Source organism: Zonotrichia leucophrys, chromosome 10 (assembly GCF_028769735.1).
Source record: "Zonotrichia leucophrys gambelii isolate GWCS_2022_RI chromosome 10, RI_Zleu_2.0, whole genome shotgun sequence".
Taxonomy (NCBI): Eukaryota; Metazoa; Chordata; class Aves; order Passeriformes; family Passerellidae; genus Zonotrichia; species Zonotrichia leucophrys.
In genome coordinates, this window is record NC_088180.1 from 7,567,250 (window position 1) to 7,593,839 (window position 26,590).

The following is a 26,590-nucleotide window of genomic DNA, read 5'->3' on the forward strand; positions in this document are numbered from 1 at the left end:
GGCGCTGCGGCCGCCGGGCCGCGGCGGGGCGCGGACTACGCTCGCCAGGGTGCTGTGGGCGCCGCCCCGCGCGCAGGCGCCGGCCCGGGCGGGCCGGGTTGTTTGTGACGGCGTCACCGGCGGCTGCGGCCGCGGCCCCTCGTCCGTGCCGGGCCCCGTGAGGGCCGCGCTCAGGTAGGCGGCGGGACCGGCCCGCGGGGGCGGCCGCCCTGCACCGGCCCGGCCGCGGGGAGCTCCGGGGGGCGCGGTGGCTGCCGCGGGGAGGGGCCGCCCGGAGCGGGTCAGAGCCCGGGGCGCCGGGGCCGGGCGGCCGTTCCTGGAGCGGGCAGCGGGTGAGCGGGGCCGCGCGGGGCCGCGGCGCTGCTCGGGGGGCGAGCGGGCTCCGGGCAGCGGTCACCGCCGTGCCGGCCCCGGCCCCGGGCGCTGGCGTTTGCCAACTTCCTTCTCTGCCATCGCCTGCCGCTGCCTCGGCGGCTGATGCAAGGTGCTCTGTTTCATAAACACTGCGCTGGCGCTTTAACTGCGCTGGCGCCGGGTCGCGCTCCGCTTCAGGTGCGCTCCAGGAACACCTGCGCCGTACTGGGGGTAGGGACTGAGCCGGGAATGCCCAGCCTTGCGGGAGCCTGGCTTTCCTTCAAAACAAGGAAATATTCTATATTCAGTATGGGTTGCTAAATATATTCTTAGAGAAGAATGTTACTTAGGGGAAGAAATAACCACTTAGAAATAATAAACTTCCATGAGAACGCTGAAGTTTAATAGCGCTGAACCTGTTTTTATTTCTGTTGTGCAACAAAGAATCGACTGTAGAAGAGAGCTGAGAGTTTTTACTTGGAATGACAGCACAGCAAACTCGGTAGAACACATTCATATTCTTCTTTGGTGCCCATTACTCATCTTTGTCAGTGCTTATTGAAGGTTATTTTTTAGTCTCGGAAATCCTTTTTTTAGATGATTGATCTTAAGGGTTTTTTTAGACTGGAGTGGTCCTGTTGAAGGCTGGTATTTATTTGGCTTTACAGTAGATACACAGGATGTGGTATCTCAGATTTATTTTTATGTACATATCTGGGATAACTTGGTATTGTGTTATCAACAATACATATGGTTGTAAACTTTTGCACCTTATGCTTCTGGTTTACATCTCACTAAGCATAGGAAAATAGTTAATGCTTCTCCTGCCCCACTTCCCCAAATACATACAAATTGCACTCTGAGCATAATGAGTATTTAATTTCTCCACACAGAAATTAAGAAGATGATGCCAGAAGTGACAATGAAGATGCTTAGTGAGCATACAAAACCAGGGCACCACGGGATTGGCTTTGGTTAGGTTTTTCCCAGTCTTTCCTTCTGGCTTGGCCTGGCATACAGGAGACCTGTAACACCCTAGTGTATCCTCCAGTTATCCCTGCTGTTACTGGGCTAGAACCCATTAGTGTCATCTTGATTCATCAGGAAGTTTGAAGGCTTGATGTCTTTTTAACTCCTGCTCAAAGCTATTTTTTTTAAAAAAAGTTACTTTCAGGAAGACAGTGGCAGCATTTCCAGCCCCTTTAGGCTGGTTGGAGAGGCATATTAGTTCTTAGTGGGTCTTTGTCATTTGCTGGAGAATCAAACTGGAGAAGAGTTTGTGAGTGAGTGGGTCAGTTTAGCCATTGTGTTCAAGTTAGTTTTCTGTTTTTCAGTGTACTTAGGGGATTGAATTTGACCTTGGATTGAGTTATGATTATGTGCATTTTATTAATCTGTTGCAGAAATAAACTGTTTAGCTGATGGTTGAAGTTTAGGAACACTGTACTTTTTATAGGTAATTTTTTTATTAAAGCTTGTAGGTCTTTTTGATCTTTTAGATCTGAGTAATAAAGTGTTTTAATTTTGGTAACTGTTTTACATGTGTATGTTTGCTGAATATACCTGTAGGAATGCATTTAACCTAGAGATGCTCTTCAGTCTGATGCCAAGCTATCTATCTATTGTCATTTGGCTAAATTTAGCAGTTCTAGCCATAAACCTTAGTGTTCTTCTGATTATTCTTTAAAAAAAATTCCATTATTTTTCTTAATATTAAAATATTTAATACTTAAAATATTAATTAGAATACTGATATAAAATATTTTCTATTTTGGTAGTATGTCACCTGTGTGCAGGTAAATATGCACTATTAGTGTAGTCTTCTGGTTGAATAGAAACAAATAACTTCTAACTCAATGCCATTTATCAAGACAAGTGAGCAATAGGAAATGATGATTGTTTGCCTGCTTGTTTCTCTGTTTGTTTATTTAACATATTTGGTGATGTTGGTACCCAGGGAGGTGCTGAAACTTTTGTGTGGGATGGGAGGACAGGTGTTTATGTGGAGCCCAGAGCCTTGGCTGTATGTTCAGAGCAGAAGATGCCTTTGTGTTTCTGCAGTTACCTGTCAGTGTGTTTTTGGCAGGACAGGGAGAGCAGGATGGTGTCTCTGTTGTGTTCACCAGGCCCAGGGTGAAATGCTGAGTTAGCTGGAGGAAGAGAGATGTTGCAATGCCCAGCGCAGAGTCTGCTGTGACAATTTGGGATTTCAAAATCTGTAGATGCACTGGTATCAAACTGTACTGGTGCCCTGAGGTTGTGTTTTAAGAATTCAGATTTTGCAAGGCAGCCAGTGATATTTGTGCCAGGTGACGAGTTCTGGTGCTGGGAGTTCCCTTCCTGTGAAAGGAATGCTGCTGCTGCTGGATGCCCAGTCACATTCAGAGTCATTAATGACAGCAAGCAGATGTCGTTGTCACATGTCAGCTCCAGAACTTAGTCTTAGCCATTTGGGCATTTGTTATTTTGATGATTGAAGAAGTATGATTTAAAAATAAATCACAATTAAAAAGAAAAAAAGATCCTTTTATGCAGTGTGATTTAAAAAAACCCAAACAACTCAAACCAAAATAGATTTCTTCCCACCCCCTCCCAACCTGACATAGCCTGGTTGAGATTCCAGGAAAAGCACTAATGGAGGAAGAAAAATGTCTGCAGGAAAATGACAACCATATTCAAAGTAGGGATTTATAAAAAACCAGAAATTCAGTTTCTCTCAAAGTTTCATATCTAAGTTGATTGTTAGTGAATATTTTTGCTTAAAATGTTGTTGTGATTGTCACTATTGCCTCTTTTTTTACAGAGGAACTGTAAATATATTAGTAGAAGTTGATGAGAAAATAGTTTTATCTTAGAAAAACATGCAGTAACTACCATAATGCAGAGATATGAGACACGTTTACTGTGTTGTGAGAGAAACCTACATGGAATTGGAGGTTTTATATTTTGTTGTGCCAATTTCCAGCCACACTGGTGTACTTAAATGTTCTCATTCAAAGTTTTATATATAATTTCTGTGTTGAGAAACCAGGAGTGAAGACAGGATTGATAATAAAGTAGAGAGCAAATAAATTTAAACACATAGATGCTTTCTTCTGTGTTCTTACTGGAATTAACTCAGAGTGGGAAATTAAGCAGGTGTCTGAAATTCTGTGATAAAAGCTGTATTGAACCATGACTTCATTGGCTGCTTTTATTATGTTGATACATATAACAGGCAATCAATTGGAAATTGTTAAATTTTGGGAATTTTTTCCCATCAAGATGAATCCATAGTCAATTTTATATAAAAATTCAATATGTTTTTTTTCAAGGAACAAAAACTGTTTTAAACTTCTTTATAAAATCTTTTTGCTAATTAAGGACTTGAAAAAGTGATTGAATATGATGTTAATGAATACTCTGTATCCCTGGTAAATTCCTGTTAAAAAGGAGAAAAGATATATAGACAGCTGCAGCTGGGCAGTTCTCTTCTGAAAGTGGCTGCCAGTCATCTGGTAATATTATTTAAAAAAAAAACTTTGTTATTTTCATTCTGTTTTTGTAGTTGCCAGGTGCTCTCAATTTTCCTCAGAATCAGTGTGAAGGAGTGAAAGAAACAGGAAACATTGATTTTGCCCAGTAGTTGAAGAAAATTAGTTCCAAAAGATCTTAATCTGTTTCTTCTCAAAAAAATCTCACACTGTTTTTCTTGAATAAACTGTAGTTTCTGTGCATGTAACAAAGCAGAAATTATTGTATGTCTTAAAACTTGTCTATAGCATCATTGTTTAACTTTAATTATTAATTTATTGACTAGCTTTGTGTGTGTGTGTCTAGTCTGAGGGCTTTTTGGTTGGCTGAAATAAGTATGTGCCTAGCAAAACTATATTTGCTCCAAGTATAAAGAAGATAATAGGAAATAAGTACAAAAGAATATATTTTCTTTCTCAACTTTTATTCTGTTTTTTTTTTCCTCAGTTCCAGAATAACAATTTGTGTGTTGGTATATTCTTCTGTAACATCATTATTTCCATTCTTCTGTTTATTTATTTTTCAATAGAGCAGTGAAATTTTGTGTCTTGCATATTAAAAGAGTCTACTTTTACCTGCAGTGTGCTTTGAAAATGTCTGAAAATTCCAGTGACAGTGATTCGTCTTGCGGCTGGACTGTCATCAATCACGAGGTACCCAGTTTCACATTGGTACAGTTCTGTCATTTAAGGCTATCTATAAGCAGTAAAATACTATTTCAGCTTAGTAATTCTTGTTTTCTGTGGATATTGCATATCAACAGAGAATACAGAAGAGCAATTTAGAAGGAAATCATGAAACTACTATTTTAAAAAATGTATACTTTTACTATAGTTGATACAAATTTTGATATTTAAAAGAATTTCTTTTTCTGCAAAGGTTTTACTTTGCAGAGCTGGTAGAATTTTAGTGGCATGCAGTCTTCTGTTTCACCCTGTCTGAAAATATTAGCATGCTGTGTAACTTGTCTGTTGTTGCTAATGTATTTCTTCTCCTCCTGATAAATCTGTACCCTCACCAAAACAAAGAAATTTGGGAATACTGGGCTGGAAAAATATCTTGTACAGAAGGGAACGATTCCATGATTTCCCCAGGTTTTTTCTACCACTAAGGCATCTGATCCTAATTTCAGCAGTGGCTGTTCAGAGACAGCCCTCAGTCCTTATATAGTCTTCCTTACAGAAAATTAGGATAGGGACAAGTGAATATTCCAGCACTACCTTGGGACAGGTGTCTGGATTTGCTGTTGGTTTCAAAGTTTGCATTGTGTGGATGAAATCAGTGCTGTCAGTGGAGAGCAGGAGTCTTATGGCAAGGTCAGCCCTTAGGTTTGATCAAATGACTGCCCTGACTGTGCTGGTTGACACGGGGCCCTCAGCACCTGCTCAGGTACAGCAGACACACGAGTGTAGATAAGAAGTTTTATCTGCCCTTCCCACAGTGGACAAGGCAGGCCTGGGTTGCCTTGTGTAGGATGGGTGGGTTGGTTTCCTTGTTTGGTTTGATTCTTATGTATTTAGCATTGTCTTGTAAACTGAGGAGGCCATTGAGCCAGAATCCTCAGGACAGATGGGTTGACAGTTTTCCTGGAATGACACTTAGCATTGCCTGCATCTACTTGTTGCCTGCTCCAGAAAAGAATTCAAGGACCAGGGCTTGGGCTGTTTCATTCAGAGGAGGAAAGCAGGAAAAAATGACTGAAAATCGTGCATAGTGTTCATCTGGTTTTCATTGCACACTCCCCTGTTTTGCAAATTGTAATGAAAATGGGAAATTTGGAACCAAGCTATTACAAACCTGTGATTGCACTCATGTTTTGACAGTTCCTTGTCACAAGTGATACAGTTTGAAGCTTATAAATATTGGGCCATGCTTTCATTTCTGTTGGCAGCAAAGTGGTATTTAAGAGATGGTTAAAACTTCTTTTCCTTGTTTTGGGCTGGATGACGGGTTGGGAATCTTGTCACCAAAAGAAACAGAAAACTCATGCACTCCATTCCTCAAGGCCAAGTGGGCTACAAGAGTGTAACAGGATGCTGGACTCACAGAGCTCAGATAAAAGTAAAAGGATTTAGAGGTTGAGTTCAGCAGTTGAGTTATTCAGCTGTGAAGTGCAGACTTTATTTTCATTCTTGGGATGGTTATTTTACACTGTAACTGCAAATGAATTATGCTGTCTAAATAAGTTAACATAACACAAGATTGTAGGATGGCTGGGATTTGTCTAGTCAAAGCAGAACAGATTTCTGTGGCATGGAGATTTTGTGTTCCCAGTTATTCATCTCTGATTCAGTGAAATAAAAATGAGGCAGCACTGGTGTTTGAGAGCTGCCATTATTAGCATTCTTCTGGTAAGACAGCTTTGAATCTGAGCAGAAAGAAAGCAGAATGGATGGGATGGCCAGGTACCCTTCACACAGCTACTGCCCATGGAGGGGGATGTGGCCTTCTGTACACTGCAGTGAATGGAGCTGGGTGTTTGGGACAGGGGTAGAACTGTGGGTTAGACAAATTTGGAGTGCTGAGTTATGATTTTCTCACATGCTGTTGTGACCTGTATTGGTGATGGCACAGTGGGATCTGTTTGTGGACACGTTTTGCAGTGCGTTAGGGAGTGGCTGTTGGCCAGGCTGTGGCTGCAGGGAGCTGGCAGCTGTGGCTGCTGCACTGAGGGTGGGCTTTGGGCAGAGTCACAGTGCTCCGCATTGCTGGGCTGCTCCTGAGAAAGGACTTGCTAATTTTGTGTAGGAGGGTAGGGAGGTGACAATGCCTTTTCTTGACCTCTTTGCTGTTGCTGAGATGGAAGGTCCAGCATCAGATGAAGTGGATCAGAGAGCTCATGCATTCCCACCTGTGGGTTTAACCATGCACTCAGCTAGCCCATTAACTTGGTTTTTTAGCTAAAATTGTAATCTGTCTTAAGCAATACTCCTGATGTTTTTCTTCTTGTGGAGCGTGGGCAAACTGAAATGTTGTTCTTCTTCTTCACAATTTAAGAAATGAAAGTGGTTCTGTCACACCAGAGAAAATTGTCACATAATAAACCTGTATATCTATCTATAAAACCTAACCAACCCAAAAACCCCAAATAACTTTGTATTTTCTTTCCTGAGATTTCACTTAGATTATAGTAAATTACTTGTAAATGAGAGAGGAATTTCTGAAAAACACATCAAATCAAAGTTGTGATATTTACATAGTCGAAAGGAAAAAAGATACAATGTGTTTAAAAAAGAAAAAAGACACACAGTGTTTAACAGTTTACCAAAGGAGTTAGTTTTTGAAGCCTTTATAAAAGAAACATAACTTTGTAACATGATTATAGAATGTATCTTATGCACTTCTTTTTGAGGTATCTAATCTTCCTGAAGTACAGGCTCTGTAAAAACAAAAGCATACATGTTTGCTTGAGTCCTGAAATGAGACATCCAGGGAAACTGATCTGGAAGTATTGCTGCTACTGTAATTTCACACCTGCTGTTGCAAAAATAACTATCTCTGTTTACAAAAACAGCTCAACTTATTTATGGATCAGAGTGACTTAGGATTTTTTCAGTTATGTTTTGCATGTTTCTAGTTTGCTAATAGCCTTACTGGTGTCTCATCAGTGTTTTTAAACCAAAATTACAATATAAAGATTAAACATTTGGAATTGTCAAGTATATTGCTTGACTTTAGTACCCTGCAGTCTCCTGGCGTTGTTTATTTGCAGTTCCTGTTGTTGCAGCTCTGGTGTTGTTGCTGCCTGGCAGCTGACCAGTAGCGAAGGCTCCTTTCTGGATTAAAGATAGAAATCCAATCTAGAGTTTGTATAAATATTTGTTTTTGAGGTGTCAGAGATGTACTATATGAGCAGCCTTTCAAAATTTCTCACAGGAGTTGAGATGGAGTGAAGTTATACATAGTTTTTCCTGGTAGTAGTATTTATTGCAGCTCATGTTGATATGCTTGAAAGTTCTATTTTTGGGAGGGTGTGTGTATTTGCATACAGTAGATGGGAACAAGAATTAGATCCCATATTCAAAACCTCCTCTGTTTCTCTAAATTCCATTTAATAAACAGATCTAATAAAGACAATAAAAATAGTTATTTAAAATACTCAGTGTAGTTGTTAATTAATGCCTAAATTGCTGTCATTTTTCCCCTTTAGAATTGTCCTTGTCTAACTTTTTTTAACCTTGGTCATGTTAGTTACACACTAACACTTGTTTCACTCTAGTTAATTAGTTGGTATTTCACCTGCTTTTCTTAGCTCAAAGTCGTCTTCAGTTTTAAAGGCTCACTTTTTCTGCTTCTGTTTTTATTACTAATATTCTGTTTTCTTTGTAACCTTTTCTTCCTACTTTACTATTGGAAACCCCAGTAACTGTAATGTCCATTTAAACTCTTCACCTTCAGGGTTCTGACATAGAGACAGTGACCTTGGAAAATGGAAGCACAAATGACAACCCTGAGTTTGTTTCAGAAGAATATGTTTCCTTGCAAGAAGAGGAGCAGGCAATTGATGTGCAAGGTAAGATATTAAAAGAGGAGCAGTTACATAAAATAGATCAATATTTGTTGCAGCATTGGCACAAAATTGGTATTTTCAATAGATTTTTATGTGCTTTGTGGACATCTGTCAGGGTATTTGCTTCACCAGTGTTATGGAAAATGATCAGTCATATCTTTGTAAAAGTATTTTTTCCTGAAATGTGTGAAATTAGTAGAATGTTTTTCATTTTGTCCATACTTTAGATGTGTTATAGAATAGTGTGCACTGGTGTTGCTGTAAGATCATTTATAGAAGTGTTATTGATAAAAGAATTGTTCCCTAGTAATGTCATAGATCAAATAAGAATAATTTGGAAGGAACCATCAATGCTTGTACTCCTAAAAAATAACTTTATGACATTGTATTTTAATATTATATGGGTGTGGGCATCATGTGTGGTTGCTGCTTTTAATCCCATGTTTGTTTGCTTGTTTCTTTCCTCTTTTTATTTTATAGCTCAGTGCAACAATGATGAAGAGATCCCAGCAGTAGATAACACACTGTCTGGTTTTGAGGAAACTCAGACAGTTCCAGAGGTAAATTACATTAACAGACTACATCACTTAGAAGCTTCTCTAAGCCCCATCTGTCAATGGCAAGAAATGTTTTGAAGGCATTAAAATAGAGACACAAATTTTTCCTTTCCTGAAGTTCCAACAATGTTTGTTTGTTTGTTTTAATTACTTCATGTTTCTTTTGTGTCTGAATAATTCTCACACTGTCCCTTTCCCTAGGAAAATAAAGAAAAAGTTCCTGATGATGGCTCCTGCATTGGAACTATTAGTGATGATTCTGACATTGTTACACTTGAAGCTCCAAAAGCAGAAGAAACTCAGAGTCAGGAGGAAGCTCCTGCTGATGGTGAAGAAGCTCAGAGTTCAGAGGATTTTAACATGGGTTCCTCCTCTAGCAGTCAGTATGCATTTTCCCATGTAGAAACTGGTAAGAGCAATAGAGTCCTAAGCAATTGTGTGCAAAAATGTCACCAGGGAAAAAACCAAATCCAGTCTTTGGTTAGGGAGCCTTCTTTTTATGGAGAGAGGAAAAAAATAATGGTTTTGTTGAGTACATATCCAAGTATTAGAGTTTTTCTAAACTCTAGGTGCCCTCTTCAATTTTGTCTAAATGTATGTCTGCAATTTTTTAATTGAAAGCAATCTTTTTCATTAATTGTTCACTGTTTGAAATGGAAAGTTAATTTGTAGCACATCTTGGAGAATGAAAATTACTTTTAGTTCACAGAATAATTGTAGGTTTTCTCTTGGCAATATTTTGGGCTTTATATAAGAGTTGGCATAAATGACTAGAAGTGGGAGAGGATTTTTGGTGCCATGAGGATCAGGCAGTATGACTACAAAAACTTTGCACCACCCTCATAGCTATGTAGTGTATATTTATATATTTAAGGTACTCCCAGTGCTTGACTGAAATAAGCAGTGCATTATAATCAGGAGGAAGAGGATGAATATTTATCCAATAAAGAACACAAAACCCCAACAAATCCAAACCAAAAACTTCCTGTTTTGTTGCTGTTCTCTAGTCTTCCTCTATAATTCCTTTTGGCTTCTTGTTTGTAATCTCTTCTGTTCTCTGTTTTCTATGACACCTGTGTATTGCTGATTTTTATCTTTCAAATTAAGTTTATTATACAAGCAGGATTTTACCTAAAATACTGTTTTATCTTAGAGTAGGATACAGCATCATTAAATGTTCATGTATCTGCATAGTATCCACTGGAAACAGAAAGTGACAGCTTAGTGTCTAATTATAATCAGTGAAGATTTGTAACAAAATTGTCACCTTCTTTAAGTCATCTGGGGAATCTGGCTTAATTTTTCAATTAAGATTTAGTTGACTTTGTTTTTTCTTTTAGGGATGAGTTCTAAAAGTGTCTTTTTTTCCTCCCTGTGTTTTTGTACACAAAAGTCAGTTGGCTGGAGAAGCTGTGGAAGATTCCTGATTGTGTAAGGGGATGGGGAAATGAGGTGAAAGAGCATGTATCTCGCAGTCTTCCTTTTCAAGGTGGTGTGATTACATTTGATCAGCTTGTGCAAAGCTGATTGCTTAAGGCTTGCATGGAGTGTTCTTACAATTTTTGATAGCAACCTGACTTGTCTTGTCATAGTCATATTCTAGACAGATGCTGAAAGCCAATCCTCACTGAAGAACTTGGCTAAGCTCTCGGTGTCTTATGTGCTTCTTTAAAAAGATGTTAACCTTGCATGTAGGTTTGGAGCAGACATCAGTAAGGTTTGTAATACATTTCAATGTGTGTGCTTGATTGTTTCAGTGGATAGTTCTTGTTGGATTCCAAGCCTACCTGTGACTGGCAAAAAGAATTTCTTCCTTCTAACGTAAGCTGATTTCAGCATGGCCTTTAGTGCTGGGCATTCAGCTGATCAAGTATTGCAGAAAATGGCAGGAGTACTTTTGCAAGTGTTTTAAATGCTGAAGTTTTAGAGGTGACAAAAAGTGGCAACAGAGATCTTTGCCATCCACTTCCTGTTGAGTGTTCTTTTGTGTTGGAAAAGGATGAGCCTCAGATTCTTCCTAATGTAGATACTAAAGCATTCTACAAGGATTTTCTGCCACTTCTTTTTGCAAACCAGTTCCTGTTTAGGTTGCCTTCATCATGCAAGCAGAAATGTTTTACTATTGCTTCATGAATGAAGTTCAGCCAGCAGAAATACCCATATGCTACAGTGAACTGTATCTGTGCTGTGTCTGTGCAGAAATGTCAACTGACTTAATCTGATTGCTGGTATAGATCAGACACTTCAAAATCACAGTAGAAACTAAGATTTTGGGCTGCTATTGTGGTCACACTTGGTTTTATTTGTAGTCCTTTCTATCCTGGTACTATTAGAACACAGCTTTGTACTGAATTCTTACAGCAGCTGTAAGGCAGTGTCATTCTTGCCTGAAAGTGTAATTGCTGTTGACAGCTTGGCTGTAAGTGCTTATGAATGGCTTTAAGTATCTTACAGCATTTTTCTTTCTGATTGTCTCTTTTTTCCTCTTTTCTTATTCTTTGCTGTCCAGTGTGTATCAAAGAATTTTCTCATTTGGCTGGAAGCAGCTCTTGTTCCTTAACTACTTTTGTACTCCATGTGTGTAACCTTCTTTGGTTGTTGAAAAACCCTACAAAGCCCCACAGATGAGCAAGAAAAACAGCTCTTACTAAGTTTGTCCTGTATATTTCTCTATAATGTCTGAATTGCATTCTAGGAATGCATTCTGAATGTTTGCCTTTGTTTTCCAGGATTGGGAAGTATGCATCTGCTTAAATGACTGGGTCTAAAATGGTGTCCTTCTCTACTAAGCTATAGAAATTCATTTAAGTGTCTGCATGTCCAAGTCACTGTTTAAGTCTGGTTTGACTGATTTACTAACATGGAGTTTTTTATTAAGGGAGGAAGTTGTCTTTCATAATCTGTCATGTTGCTTGTCCATGGACTTAGAAATTAGAAGTGTTCCAGATACTAATTGATAATCTTTTCTGGGCTTGATGCAATCACCTCTATCAAGTTGTAATTTATTTTAAGTGAAGAATCTTAAGTGGTAATGCATTTTATAGATAATAGCTAGCACTGCTTGGCATTCTTGTCTGTTCAGTGGTGTGTGCATGGCTTTGCTCAAACAAATGATTTTTCAGTTGTGAACTGTTCAAGGACAGACTTTCTATATTTGTATTTTTACATTCTGAGTAATGGTGTCTGATAAGAGAATAAACAACCATATTTTAGGGGGGCATTAGCATTGTGTGACTGTGAGCAGCAAAATTAGTGTCCAAACAGGAGCACTTTGTCATGTCTAGAGAATTCACTGATCTCATTGAATTTATTCCAGACATGTCAATTAGGTACAGAATGTAGATACTTGAAAGCTATTTTCCACCCTACTACTGCTTCCCCTTGCACTTGAAAGTTACACTTTTAAAGGAGGGAGATTAAATAATAATTACTTATATACTGCATTATAGAAATCTATTTACAGTATATGCAGCAAACATTTGTACAAATAGGAACAAGCAATTACAGCTCTGTTGTTATTTTCCTGGTTAGAATATGGCCCTTTTGGGCCATTAGAACATGAACATACAAATGGTATAATAAATATAATCTTGAAAAAAATCTATAAAAGGTATTTTTTAAGGTTAGAATTTGTTCTTATTGCAAATTTTGTCCAATTTTACCAAAACTTCAGTTTGTAATAGAAGAGTGTTGAGAAAGAACAAACAGAAAAGCACTTAAATGGATTTTTTCCTGTGCTGTAGTGGTTGAAAATGGCTTTTTTGAAAGGTGGGTAAAGATGTTAACAGATAGTATATAGTAGATATTAAAAGAAAACAAAATTGCATATTTAAATAAATTTATGTATTGATTTTGAATATTTCTAATAGCTACATTAATAGAACTGTAATGGAATTTTTTCTGCAGTTGCATGCAGATCACAGAATGAAATTTTTTGAGGGGATGTAACAAAACCATGTCTTTCTTCTAGGAGGCCTTCTTTTAGCAAACCTTTATATTGCTCTTTCATTTTGAAGTATTTCCGTTTTAATAGCTGCAAGAGAAGGAAAACTGAAATCTTTGTCTTTTTACTTCACAAGAATTTGCAGGGGCAGTACATGTAGATGCTTTAGGAGGCAGGGTTGACTGAAACACTTTGTAATGGGTGAATGATAAGGTATGGGGAAGTGCCATACAGCTTTTTAGTGATGATTTCTTGATTCTCTATAATTCAGTTTTAAAAAATTAATTTTTAACTTTGAAGAGCACACATTGTTTGCATAATTTCCAGCACAAACAATATCAATTTTGTTTTGTTAATGTTCTCAAAGATAAACCGCAGATCTATTCTGCATAAATATTACGGATCTCGATGTTCAGTTTGCTCTTTACCCCAGTACTGAATGCATTTTAACCACGGCTGTGTGCTGCTTTTCAGTGTTCCCCTCGCAGGCCAGCCCCGAGGAGTCGAGCAGCGACGAGAGCAGCAGCCAGGGCAGCCCGGCCGTGCGCAAGCGGCGCCCGCGGCGCCGGGGGGTGTCGGGCTCCGAGCCCGAGGGGGCGGCACCGGCACCGGCCGAGCCCGAGGCGGAGCCGGCCCGGGACGAGCAGCAGCAGCAGCGGCAGTTCGGCAGCGGCCTCAACAGGTGCATCGTCCTGGCGCTGGTGATCGCCATCAGCATGGGCTTCGGGCACTTCTACGGTGAGTTGGGGAGGGCAGGACACAGAGTGCACACCTTGTGCAGCAAAAATGCTGTTTTATTGTGACTCCCATGTTTTGTCTTGTTCTCTGCTAACGACCTAAGCCGCTGCAGCTGTAGCGGTAATACAGGGAGGTTCTTCAGCAGTGCAACTGTATGCAATATACACTACTTTGTACAGTAATGGGGTAAATAGTGATTTTTTCTGAGTAGCTCTAGTTTTATATGAAAATATGCCTTTCTAAAAAGGCACGTGATTCAGTTGGAGATGGGGATATCATTCACTTTGGATTCGGTGTTGACTGATTGTTAGGGATTTCAATTTTGGCACTTCTTGAGATCTGTATTAATTTTCATCAATCCCATTTATTTTATTCTTAGGTAAACCTGAAGGTAAGAGCCTTGAGTGATGTACTGTGGATGCTGTGCTTGCACTCAGAGTAACTTTTTAAACTGTGTGTGTGTATGTGTGTACACACATATCCATATATGTATGCATACTTACACTGGGAAAATAAAACAAGAAATCAAGTCTCAGGAGTTGCAGATGTGTGTGGGGTTATAGGAACAACTAATCCAATCATACACATTTTATGTAGTAGTAACTGGTGTGAAAGCTGTTTGATGAGCATTGGCATGCTAGAGGCATAGAGGAGCACAGTGACCACAGCAGTCTGTGATAGTGCTTGTGGGGGAACATGAGATCTCAGCTGGTAATCACTTCATTGTGTTTAGTTTGGTGTTAATGATAAATACTATCTTTTTAAAGAACTTGGAGATCTGTGGATGAAAAATACACTTTGAATGTGGACTCAGGGCAATGCAGTTTTTAAGGAATTCACTTGTTCATTCATTGAATCTGTACTTCTAAATAAAAATTGCCATCATTGATGACAGTGATGGCTGTATTTTTCAGCAGAAGGAAGGCAACTCTGTGTGGCTTCAGTTTTTGCTTCTTCAAGTGAAAGTTCTTCATGGTTATGTGATAACTTATCTTTCTACCACTAGAAAGGAAGTGAAGTTCTGCTTCCATCTTCCTGTTTTTAGGTTGTTTTTTTCTTTTCCAACACAAACTTGCAGGGAGAATCCATCTCCCTAGAGGACTACTTTGTAATTTTGTGGTTCAGCTTGGAATGAATGTTTCCCACAGCACTCTTCTACTGTTAGGCTAATTGTCATGTAAGAGGATTGGAAGTGTAACTTCTTTTAAAACTACTTTCCTTTTTTTGGGTCAATTTCAGGATAGTATTTTCTTTTTAGCTAGAGCTCTAGGGCCCCCTTAAGACTTTCAGAGATGCAGAAAGCAACTAGATTAGATTAATTAGATTAATTTATATATTTTAATCAACTGTATCCTAAGCAGTATTAAACTGAGTTAACTGGTTTTATGATGCTCTAGGAAGGAGAACTGAATGAAGGCAAACTTTTCAGGTAACAGGTGAAGCTTAAATCAGGTAGAAGGTCCTTGCCAGAAAAATGTCTCCTTATGGACATTCAGATTAATTTTTTTCTTTAACCAGAAACTGCAAGGGGGACTATAGCTATAATGCCAGGGATTTGGATTGGTTACTTAAAGAATCTGAAGGAAACTGTGACTTCAGAGTACCAGCTGGAAACACAAACCAATTACTGAGGAATGGCACTTCAATATGTTCATTTTTAGTGTTGCTAAATGTCATTTTTGCTTACTGTACTTAAATTAGGATTTTTTTATGAGGAGAAAAAGAGAGCTTTAAGTGTTTTCTGTAATTCAAGTTCTACCCAACATAAACCCTTTATGCTAAATGATGATTTTTCAGATGCAGGCTTTAGATTGTTAGGATTGATGGACTTCCTCAAATGCATCTATAAAAGATAAATATTAAAACCAAATTTACTGTCAGTATACTTGAATTCATTTATGAAAGGATCTGTGCTCTCAAGAAGTGTTTACTAGGACTCTGCAGACTTAAAATCATTGCTGTAAAAATGTTGCCTTTGCTTGAAGGCAAATGTTGCCATTGCTGAATTGAACTATTACAGTTCAGCTTGGTTTAATAGAGCAGTCTTTTTTAAGGTCACACTTCACAATAGATAAAAAAGAAGAGAGCACAAAACATTCATCAGTGTAAGTGTACTTAGAGTATTTCTTCTGTTTACAGTATGTCTCCCCCTGCCTTTAAATACAGAAATAGATCTCTGATTATGGTGCAGTGGTTTTGAAAGAAATACCTAAAAATTGCTGTTGCCTTCTTCTCTAGAGTCAATTCAAGAGACTCTAAAAAGCAAATATATAAAAACTACATCAGTGTTAGGATTTAGAGAAGATATGTTAGGTGAGGAAGTACCAGTCAAGAAGCTGTTCTTGACAAAGAAAATTTGGTGGCTGGTACAGCAAAGATACTTTTTCTGAAAGCCAGGGTGTCTCAGCCTTTGTCTGGCAGTTGAAAAACAGGACACGTGCTTACTCTGCAGCCTCTGCTTATGGATAAGAAGGACAAGACAGGGCCTGAAATACTTGCTGCTTTGTGAGCAGTGTGTAATAATTGTATTTCTGCATGAAAATTTAAACACTGTGCTAATATCCTCTCATTCATGTAATTCAATTAACAGTCAAGGTTGGAGTTCTGAAGTGGATAATGCATGGACCAATAGTCTCCCTTTTATCCTGGTTGACTTGCATGTTTCTAAAAAACTTACAGAGAAGTCACAAATATTCTTTCCTGCATAACTTGTTGTTTTGGATCTAATTTATTTCTATGTAGTGTTCCAAAATTCCTTTATTTGTTATAAATGAAAAACCAGTGTAGAAGCCGATTTTTGGGTCTGAGAAATGGTTTACTCTAACTGCTTACTCTAAGTCAGTCTATCAAAAGAAACTTTTTTATCTTTGTAGGTACAGTGCAGATCCAGAAACGGCAGCAGCTGGTGACAAAGACACGTGAATTAAAGGATCTGAAAGATGACCTTTACCAGTGCCAACAAGAGCAAGGAGATCAAGTGCACCACAAAGGGGGGGTAGGTGTGAGCTTAGCTGGAAGTCATTGCATAATTCTGTCATTGTGTGTGTGTTTTACACAAAGTGAAACGAATTTCTCACACAAATCCATTTAATTTTTGTCTTTAGCAAGTTCTTTCAGAGAACTTTCCCCTGAATTCTTGACAAATGTTTATGTTGATTGAATTTGCTCTCGGAATGTGGTTAAACATACTGGGTTCTATGTCTGTGGTCTAGGAGTTATCTGGACACAGAGACTGTTTCCCTGTGACACAGTGCCAGGTTGTCATCAATGAGGACAACTGAAGTAGAAAATGCTTGTAAAAACATGTTGAACGTACAGATTTTGTGATTGTGCTTTCTAAATTATCAATAAGTATTAATTTTTTGAATACTTAAACCATACTTCTGTTTTTTTGCTGCTGCATCATCCAGAGAGATGATTAGGGAGTGGGTATTTTTTTTAGATTTTCTTTTATGTGTCTGTTAGCAGCATTTGTACATAATTCAGTATGTTCTAGAGCTTGTCAATGATGCCAACAGACTGGGGAGCTCCTTTTGTGTTAGTATATAGTTACACAAACAGATATTTTCAGATTTGATTAAAAATCAGTTTCTGAATTTCTGCCCCAACAGCTAAATGCCTTTGCTTCTGCTATTTTTTTTGGTAATCTGTAAATCCAGTTTGCTGAACGTAAATCAACAGCAAAGATGCACATTTTGATTTCCTTTGAAGATGTTATGAGTTAAGAGTTCATGCACCCAGCTGACTATTCTTTGTCTAGTTAAACCAATACAAGTGAGGGGTGGTGACCTCTGGCTGGCTGGGAGAGTTTCTCACATGGTCTTTGTTGCCAAGAAAGTGTGTGATAAACAAACCCAGCTGAGATAAACAAACCAGCTCTATTTTTGCATCTTGGCTGTGCATGTTTCATTGCATCCAAAATGACAAGTAAGCTCTGTTTGGGCTACCTTGGTTTTTCATCTTTCTAGCTGAAGTTGTAACAATTCTCATTGTAGTATTTCTGCTTGTTTTCTTTTTGTTTCTTTTAGTCACTCAAGGGAGATCTTGACACGTGTTTGACCTTTACTGAGGTGGAGAAGAAATCCTTTGATTCTCAAAAAAAAAGTCTTGCTGCAGAAAATCAGCACCTAAGAGAATCTCTAGAGAAAGAAGAAAAAGCTTTGGCCTCACTTCAGGAAGAATTAAGGAAGCTAAGACAACAAATTAGAAACTTAGAAGATAAAGGTAGTAGCACTGAATCTATTGTAATAGAAAATCAGAAACTAAGGGAGCATTTGGAAGAGGAAAAGCAAAGGAACAGCAATTTTCTCAGGCAAAAGGAAACACTCTTTGCAGAGGCACAGATGCTAAGGCGAGAACTGGACAAGGAACGTCATGTTACAGAAGCTCTGAAGAAAGAACTGGAACAGTTAAGTTCTCGTCAAACACCTGAGAGTGCTGCTGCTGCTGATGATGAGACATTAAGAGAAAATCAAGAAATAGAAACTCTGCGAGGAAGACTGGCAGAACTAGAAAAGAAGCTGAACTTTGAGCAGCAACGCTCTGACTTATGGGAGAAGCTGTATGTTGAAGCAAAAGACCAATCTGAAAAACAAGAAATTTATGAAAGTGGACAGAAGAAAGGTTTTAAAGGGCAAAGTAAGAGTAGAAAGAAATCAAAGGAGACATTTTTTGGTTCAGTGAAAGAAACTTTTGATGCTATGAAAAATTCCACAAAAGAGTTTGTAAGACACCATAAAGAAAAGATTAAGCAGGCTAAAGAAGCAGTGAAAGAAAACTTGAAAAAATTCTCTGATTCTGTAAAGTCTACATTCAGACACTTCAAAGATACCACAAAAAACATCTTTGATGAAAAAGAGAAGTCATCAAGTGACAAAAGATATGAGGCAAACAAGAAAGCTCGAACTTTTTACCGAGACCATAACTCCTACGAGAATCTGAAGCACATGCATTACAGGGGACCTCACATGCCCAAAGAATCCAGAAATGGAAGGAAACATCATTTTACAACATATGAAAAAGATTCAGATTCCCAGAAATGTCTCAATGATCATTTGTGTAATAGAAAACATCAGTTTGCCCTAAAGGGCTGCTCTGGTATTTTTGAATGTGCTCATCAAGAATTCCTTAGTCTCTTTAACAGAGTTTCGGATCCCATCAGGGTGGATGAATTTAACCGGCTAATGAGAAAGTATTTGCAGCAAGTTGTGCATAACTTTCATCACTGGAGAGAACTAGAAAATTTCATCAATAAGTTTTTTCATAATGGATTGTTTATACATGACCAGATGCTGTTCACCGATTTTGTTAATGATGTCAAGGATTACCTGGAAGATATGAAGGAATACCAAAGTAATAATGAGAAGGTTTTTGAGGATTTGGACAAATATGTCTACAGATACTACTTCCATTATGATAATTCACCCCAGTATGGACCCAGGTTTGTTTCCATGTTTCCTGTACTTGATAACACAGAGAAGTGTTCTTTATAAAGACAACCAATGTCCTTGCTGTAATGGATGGTCTTTGAGCAGGTATGTGTGTGTATGTGTATGTATGCATATACACACACACATATGCTAGAAGACTTTCTGAAGGACTTGGTGGAAATATTAGATTATGTTAAATAAAGTGGATCTGTAGAACCTTTATATAAATTTTGTGTGTGTGCATAGCACAATCTGATGTTTCTGCTGGGTTCTTTAGAAAACTGGAGCTGCCAGTAGGATTTCTTTAGACCAAACAGCTCTGATTGCCCGTCTGATGGAATGAGGAACTGTCTTGGAGCATTTACTGGGGCTTCCTTGTTGTCCTTTGCTGAATGAGGTTTTTGAGTGTATTTAAGGTGTGTCTGAGTCATGTTCTGGCAGATACATTTCACTATTCTCCTGCAGATTTGTGTAATACTGGGTTAGTCTATGTCCAGAGCAGAGCTCATCACACAGCAGGCTTTAGTTCAGACCCTGACTGAGCTTTGTTCAGACTTGCTCCCAATGGCCCTTTGTGTCAATTGTTTCCTTTACATTCCTTTCCTGGATCTAAAGGTGTTCTCAGGGCTTTACAAATTTACACTTGTATTATTTATCATTTCATGTACTTTACTGCAGCTCAAGTCTGAACTATTAACTACTTTGGGGTTACTAAGTATTATGTAATGTAGCACTTGCTCCTATTGAAAGGTGAACCATGAGGGTGATAGTCCTATTATCAGCTACCCAGTTAATGTGCTTTTGGCAAACACATAAGTTTATGATTTTCTTTATAGTCCATCTTCCTAATTTATTAAATACCTAATTTGTGAGAATTTCAGTTTGCAGAAAATCAATTCCAAATTCTTTTACTGATACTGATATACAGAAGCTTGTAATACCAGCTGCATTTTTATTTTTAGAAAGCATTTCTTTTGTATATACCATCTTATTGATGATTTAAACAAAGAAATGCCTCCCCCACTTTTCTTACAAGGAGCTAAAGGACTACTTACTACTAATTTTGTTTTCAATGAACCTCAGCATGTTAAAAGCTGTACTTGAAAATGTATTTGTGTTATAAAATGCTTTTAGTAGTAATAAGCTTTTGTTTACTCCTTGCAGTCGACCTAAAAGACCTTTTACACAAACTGAAAATTCCAGACATGAAAAACAAGCTCAGAAGTACCAACACCGTAATAAAAGAGAAGGTAAATGGCATAAACATGGTCGCACTAATGGAAGACACATGGCAAATCTTGAAATAGAATTGGGGCAACTACCCTTTGATCCAAAATATTGAGTAATTTATTGTAAAAATTAAGATTAAAATTCACATGCTCTCTGGAAACTAATTGTTTTTCAACAAAGCAGCAAAATGCAAATTTTTTTTCTGAATAATTTGATTTTTACACATTTTTGTTAACAGGCAGAAGTCAGGCTTTCTGATTTGCATATTCTGTACCATTGCTTTAACTGTTCTTTGGAAGTAAAGATAGTTTGGGTGCCAGCAGTATTGTTGCAGAAACTAGGCATGCCATGACCTGTGTATAAAAAATGCTTAATTGCATTCCATTAGTGTAGTTAAAGCTTGAGCCATGCATAATGTACCAACTACTAACTCCAATGTTTGATATACTAACTTCATCTCATCCTTCAAAAATAGATCAACATTGTGGTAATGTATTTGTTAGTGTTCTGTAACCTTATATTTGCTTCCTGTCTTTGGGGGGGTTCAAGAGCCTGTTGAATTGTGAAGAATTTGCTGTGCTGCATTCTAATCAGCGTGCTGATTTAAACACTTGAAATGTCTTGCATATCTGCATATTGTAGAAGAAAAATAAAAGAGACATTGTGGGTAAAAGTCTTTTATTATAAAAGAAACTCAGCAGAGCTGTACAGTTCTATAAAAACGGTCCAGTCTTGTCTGTATTTTATTGCTTAAGTATTCATACGGTAATTTTGGTCTTCCCAATGATTTCTAGAGTTGTAAGGTAGGTCAGGAACCCCACCCTGCCCTAGTGCTACTGAAGCTGCCTTCAGGAGGAGGTGGATGTGTTTGCAGGCAGCCACTGGCTGCCTCATGGCACTCCCCCGGTTTCAGACTCAGTGCTTTCTCCTTTCTGCAGTACGAGCTGTAAGCACAGCTACTGCTGTGCAAAACTGATCTCATTGGGTCTGAGCTCTGAGCCTGAGCCTGATCTTCAGGGATAATTCATTTCAGTTTTCCTCCTGTAGATGGAGATGTGGCTTCCAACTCGTCCTTGAGGTACATGAGTGTGAAAGATAGTGGCTGTTTTCTCATAGCCCTTTAAAGCTAGAAATGATGATATTTCCTGCAAATGAACATACATTAATTTACACAGTAAGAAAACACATCTGGGAGCATAAGAATAGTGTTTCAAAGTCTCTTGACAACCATCAGTTCAACTGTCCCTGGGAAGCTTTATCCTTTATTTTAGGAAAGCCTGCTAGAAAAAGAAGCACTTATCCTGTTTGATCCTGTCTGGAGCAGATATTCACCAGCCACCATTGTCTGAATTCATGGACTTCATTAAAGATTTGAGGGGTTAAAAGGTACTGTGACTGCAGGTGTTTTTAGTTTTCATTGTTGCTTACTTAAAAGTGCAGTTTCTGGGAATAGATGGCACATTTGTTTTAACATGACTTTGTGGCCTGTAGAATTTGCACAGAGGAGAGAGCATTCATGAACATTAAATACAGAGCAGTGGAATGATATCAATAATCTTATTATGGGCTATAGGGGTCAATTTTAATATAAGCTATATTTTAAAAATTGTGAACCACAATTTTCAAATATTTTAACTATAACTCTTCTCTAACTTATTTTGTAACTTATCCTCAGAAGCACTTTGTTTCATCGTGATGTTACCATACCTGTTCTAGCACATTGAAGAGGATCAAGTGACTGGGTAATAATGTGTCATTGTGAAACTCCTTGTTCAGCCAGCCAAGTGGGTCAGAGTAAAACACATCTGCTTCATCAACGTAGCTCGCATTGCCAGTTAGGTCTGGGGGACACTGAAGGAATCTCATTTTTAGAGGACAGTGAACATGACTAGGGAGAAAAACAAAAACACATTTCATGATAAACTGACCAGAATCAGAGGTTTGAAATGACTCATCACTTCAAATGACACCTCAACCAAAAGAAATATCAGTTAATTTTTTTTTTCTTTAGAGTAGTATTTTTTTCCCTTCAGTAATTCATATGAAAGCAAAGTAGAGCAAGCAGACTCAGCTCCAACTGCTGGGACTGTGCTGTTAGCAGTTAACAGAAAACACATTTATCTTAATAAAAATACCATTTGCACATCAGTTTCTTAAAAAGGTACTTTTCCATATCAGCTTCACTAGTTATATCTGCTTTAACATTTTGTTTACTTGCCAGGATCTACTGAAAACCTTTTGCAGTGCCCTAAGTCAGTGTTGTAATGCCTAGCACCAGAAGTAAAATTAATACATTTTTATTGTAACAATTAGTGTTTAATTTTGCTAAAAATGTTATCATAATGAAGAAGTGTGACATACTTAGTGAAGTCATTAGACTTACTGCATATCCTCATACAAAGCTATTCCACAAAAATGAGTAAAGCTTAGATGCTGAATTTTATTCTGTGTTATAAACATTTGGCTTATTTCCCCTATTCACTCTGTATTAACAGTATGAAAAATCAAAACTCTTCCTGTATACATTTATATATCTCAATTTATTAAGCCTTGGAAAAAAGAAATCTTGATTTCTGATTAAGAGTTTGGGTTTTAATGTAAGGCACTGTTGACACTTTTAATACCTGTAAAATGGGGTAGAGTGGCATGGCATCAGGATGAAGACAAAAGCTTGTGACTGCTGGGAGTGACTGCAGAGCTGCTGGATGTGACTCATAACATCCAGAGTGCCTCGCTGGTGAACCAAGCCTGTGTACAGGGCTGGGACTAAATTGGATAACAGCAGGAAACTTGCTGCAGTTTTCTTCCATGCTTTCAGGTATCTCAAAGAATATCCTATAGAAACATTGGAGTAAGTTTGGGAGATAAAAAATTAATACATTTTTTAAAGTAGCCTAATACAGTGGCAATACAATTTCAAAACCAGTGCTTTGTCTCTTTAAATTTAATTTCTTGTAGTGAAAACCAGTCCATTCAATAGTTTGGATGAATGATATATGGCAACTTACTGATGTGTTCTGATTCATGCAAGTCCACATTGAGCCAGAATAAATGGTAACTACATGTGCACGGCTGTGGTATTCTTTTTCTCCAAACTGCTGAAAACTACAGCATTATTTTATTGTTTTTAAATTTTGAGCTTCTGGCCTTGGAAAAGCATACTCCATTTTTTTTCCCCATCTCCAATCACTGCCCCTTTTCCCCACTTTGCTTGAAGGAGCTAATAATGGGAAAAGGCACACAGTTGTCATGTTTTTGCAAGAATACTTTTATCCATGCTAAGAATTCTTTATCTGTGCAACAGTCACTTGCTCTCCCTCATCTTTTTTCTTTCTCTTTTTGACTAGCTGTAAGAAAAGGCTAGGCTAATTCTAAGAATCCTTTATCAAATACCTACATTGACCATTAACAGTCTCTCCTGGGGTAAAAATTATATCCAGGTAGGGTTGCAAGACATTTGAAACCAATGCTTACCACAAAAAATCATGCAGAATGGCAGTACTGGATAGATGAACCTGAATTCCTTATGGCTCAGTGTGCTGTAATAAAACACACAGTAGTACAGCAAGAAAGTTAAATGCTTCAGTTCTGTTGACAACATTAAAAAGTGTTTTAGAGCACAGGGAAGAACAGCACATGCATGTATTAAGAAGCTTTTGGTATTGAAGCAGTTAAGAGTAAAAATCCAAATTATCACTTTTGAAGAACATAAGTACATTCAAACTAAGACTATTTGGTCAGTTTAAACCAAGCACTGTTAAAAATTCCTGGCTATTACAATTGAGTGGTCTGATTCTTTGATAACTAGATGTAATTTAACCAGTACTTCACCAATCTGTTTTCTGTAATAAGACACAATAAATAGTGTGGATGAAAAGCTAAGATTCAAGTGCCCATTTGTATCTAGCAAATTAACAGTCACCCCTGCTAATACAAAAATAAACAATTCCCCATGACAACTTTTTGGGCTTTTTTGGGGATTACTGCAACTCTCATGTCTTGGGAATCAAAGGGATTCTTATGAAACTAAGGGAGGTAAAAAAGTCCTAAAGCCAATAAAGCTACTTCCAGTTTTAAGCTGGAAAGAAGGAATTGCATTTCTGACCTTGCTACTGTTTTGCTGTAGTCTATTACGACGATAGTATAAAAGTATTTATTGCTTAGTATTTATTTACTTGCTGTATTTTTTCATGTCTGAAAGTGTCTCTTCTGTTTAATCTACAGTTAATTCTGATGCTTTCTGAAAACTTATCTTTTCTTATACTTCTGAGCTTACAGTGAGAAATACAGCCCTATGGTAGCTAAGAGCTGTGTATAAAATTGGGAATGGAGTAAGTTTTAGAGGTCTATGAATCTCTCATCTTACTGGGGATGTATTAAAGAACCAAACGAAATGGTGTTTTCATTAACAGGCATCTAGTGAACTCAGTTTTCTAACTAGTTCTATTTTTGTTTAAACATCTGCTGGGTGATTGAGTGTTGGCTTTGGGATTTTTTTAAATTTCATTTAATGATGAATTATTTTATTCTTTAATGGTCTAATCAATTCTAAAGATACATATTGGTGACAATACAAGAAGCAGCATTGCACAAAATTCTAGAACCAGTTTTATAACTGATTGCATTTCTTGGAGTGTTTGAACAGTTTCTGTAAGTTTTCTATCACTTAACCTGAGTACTATGCTGCTTTGCTGTGGAGAGGACAGGAGCTTTGCCAAGAACACGAGCAGTGAGAGGCAGCAGTTGCCCTCAGCAGAGATTACCTGTACACCAGCAGTGTCCAGAGCAGTGCCAGCAGAAGGATGCGGAACCTCCTTGGTGCCAGCGCGCAGCCGTGAACGAAGAACGGCAGATGGGGACCCAGCACAACTGGCAGACCCTGAGTGAAGTACCAGTGCCAGGGGTGAGAGCCATAAAATGTTCCCAAATTCTGCAGCACGTTGAATTTCAAGAAGTTCAGCTGAACCAGTACCCACTGGGAGATAGGGGGAGTTAAACACAAATCCAAAGTCAAACACAACAGCTACACAGTCATCACTGGCCCTATATAATACATTTTTACTCCTATTTCAGGTTGTTTGTTTTTTACTAAGACTCAGCAGGGATTTCCTATACTGAGCAATTAATCACAGATAATATTGATTGATAACTATTGAGGACTAAGCATACTGATTTTACGTAGCAGTCCATCACTTGAAATACCTGAGAATCAGTGTTCAAGGGTTTGTGGCTTAGGATATATTTAAAGATCATAGGCCAGATACTGTCACAGAAACAGGAGAAGTCAGAGAAATCTGAAATATCCACCAATGCTAAAATACTAAAACCCAACCTTCTTCTTATAAGTCAAGTTTAAAACAGCTTACCTCACCAAAAAACACACGGTCAATTATTAAAGAGGTTCCTACTGTGACCAATCTGCAAAAATGGAAAGTTTGTTGCACTGATATTGCCTGAATTGCTTTTGTATCTTCTCCAGCTGTCAAAACTCTGATTCCTAGTATTTTTGAGGTTATCCATACTCATGGCCATTTTACAGTGGCCACTTGCCATCACCTGGTATCCTTGGCACAATCCCAGATTAAGCTGGAATGCTGCTCATGTCTCACCCTCATGAAATCTTTCCTGCTGCTTTTTGCAGCATATACAACAGTTTGAAGGAAATGTGCCCCTTCCTTAAACTTTTGCAAAAGGACTCTATTTGTTCTATTTACATGATATCAGGTTTTTTGGCTTGTCTGCCTTTGCAGTGGTAAAACCAATCTTAAGATGTAGCTGTGCACAGTCCCAGTTTAAATTGAAAAAGAACTTACCCGACTGGAATGCAGTTGTGTAGGATAAGGTCTGCTTTCCTCTGTTCTTGCAAAAAATGGCTGAAGACCAAAGGCATCCACGGGATAACAGCAGTGGGACGAATAATAATTGCAAGTGCAACCAAAGCTAAATACTTACAACTAGAAGGAAGAAACATAAAAAACCCAGCAGCTTATCAAAAGGTCTGGTCAATTCTTTTGCAGACAGTGACATTCATGTCTCTAACCAAAAGTTTTTCATACTGCAGGTAACTTTGACACTCTGAGTGCAGATATTCTCTCTTGCTTAGAAGGCTGCAACTCTAGAATTACTTTGTTACAATGGAGTTGCTAACTAGAGGTACCTACTTTAAAATAGTGAGTGATAAAGAAAATTGTGACCACCAATTCTCCTATATCTGACCCCAAAAAGCTTTTGTTTTCTTTTCCTAAGTTACTGTATATTCCATGGTTTTAAAGTTTAAAATAAGTTTCCCATAAAGTCACGCTTTGCAAAAGGGAAG

General features: G+C 38.1%; 2 protein-coding genes across 4 annotated transcripts in view; one reads left to right on the forward strand and one right to left on the reverse strand.

Moving 5' to 3' along the window:
• CCPG1 (cell cycle progression 1) lies at nt 1–23,343 on the forward strand. Of its 2 annotated transcripts, XM_064722486.1 has the most exons (10): nt 1–174; nt 4,449–4,520; nt 8,266–8,380; nt 8,858–8,937; nt 9,136–9,343; nt 13,352–13,615; nt 16,489–16,610; nt 17,644–19,055; nt 20,209–20,294; nt 21,546–23,343. In XM_064722486.1, the coding sequence occupies exons 2-10, from the start codon at nt 4,461–4,463 to the stop codon at nt 21,581–21,583; spliced, it is 2,385 nt and encodes a 794-aa protein (XP_064578556.1). In that variant the 5' UTR covers nt 1–174; nt 4,449–4,460; the 3' UTR covers nt 21,584–23,343. The 2 variants fall into 2 exon arrangements, with proteins under 2 accessions (XP_064578556.1, XP_064578555.1); XM_064722485.1 differs by lacking the exon at nt 21,546–23,343 and having other exon boundaries at nt 20,209–20,947.
• PIGB (phosphatidylinositol glycan anchor biosynthesis class B) overlaps nt 20,936–26,590 on the reverse strand; it is a 7,561-nt gene continuing 1,906 nt past the window's right edge. Inside the window, exons 6-12 of one of the 2 annotated variants that reach the window (XM_064722489.1) lie at nt 26,088–26,228; nt 25,641–25,692; nt 25,038–25,153; nt 23,749–23,813; nt 22,899–23,109; nt 21,982–22,162; nt 20,936–21,419 (exon numbers count right to left, since the gene is read on the reverse strand). In XM_064722489.1, coding sequence (XP_064578559.1) covers nt 21,288–21,419; nt 21,982–22,162; nt 22,899–23,109; nt 23,749–23,813; nt 25,038–25,153; nt 25,641–25,692; nt 26,088–26,228 — 898 coding nt within the window. In that variant the 3' untranslated portion in view covers nt 20,936–21,287. Of the gene's footprint in view, nt 21,420–21,981; nt 22,163–22,898; nt 23,110–23,748; nt 23,814–25,037; nt 25,250–25,640; nt 25,693–26,087; nt 26,229–26,590 lie in introns of both variants that reach the window. The other variant, XM_064722487.1, reaches the window with a different exon arrangement.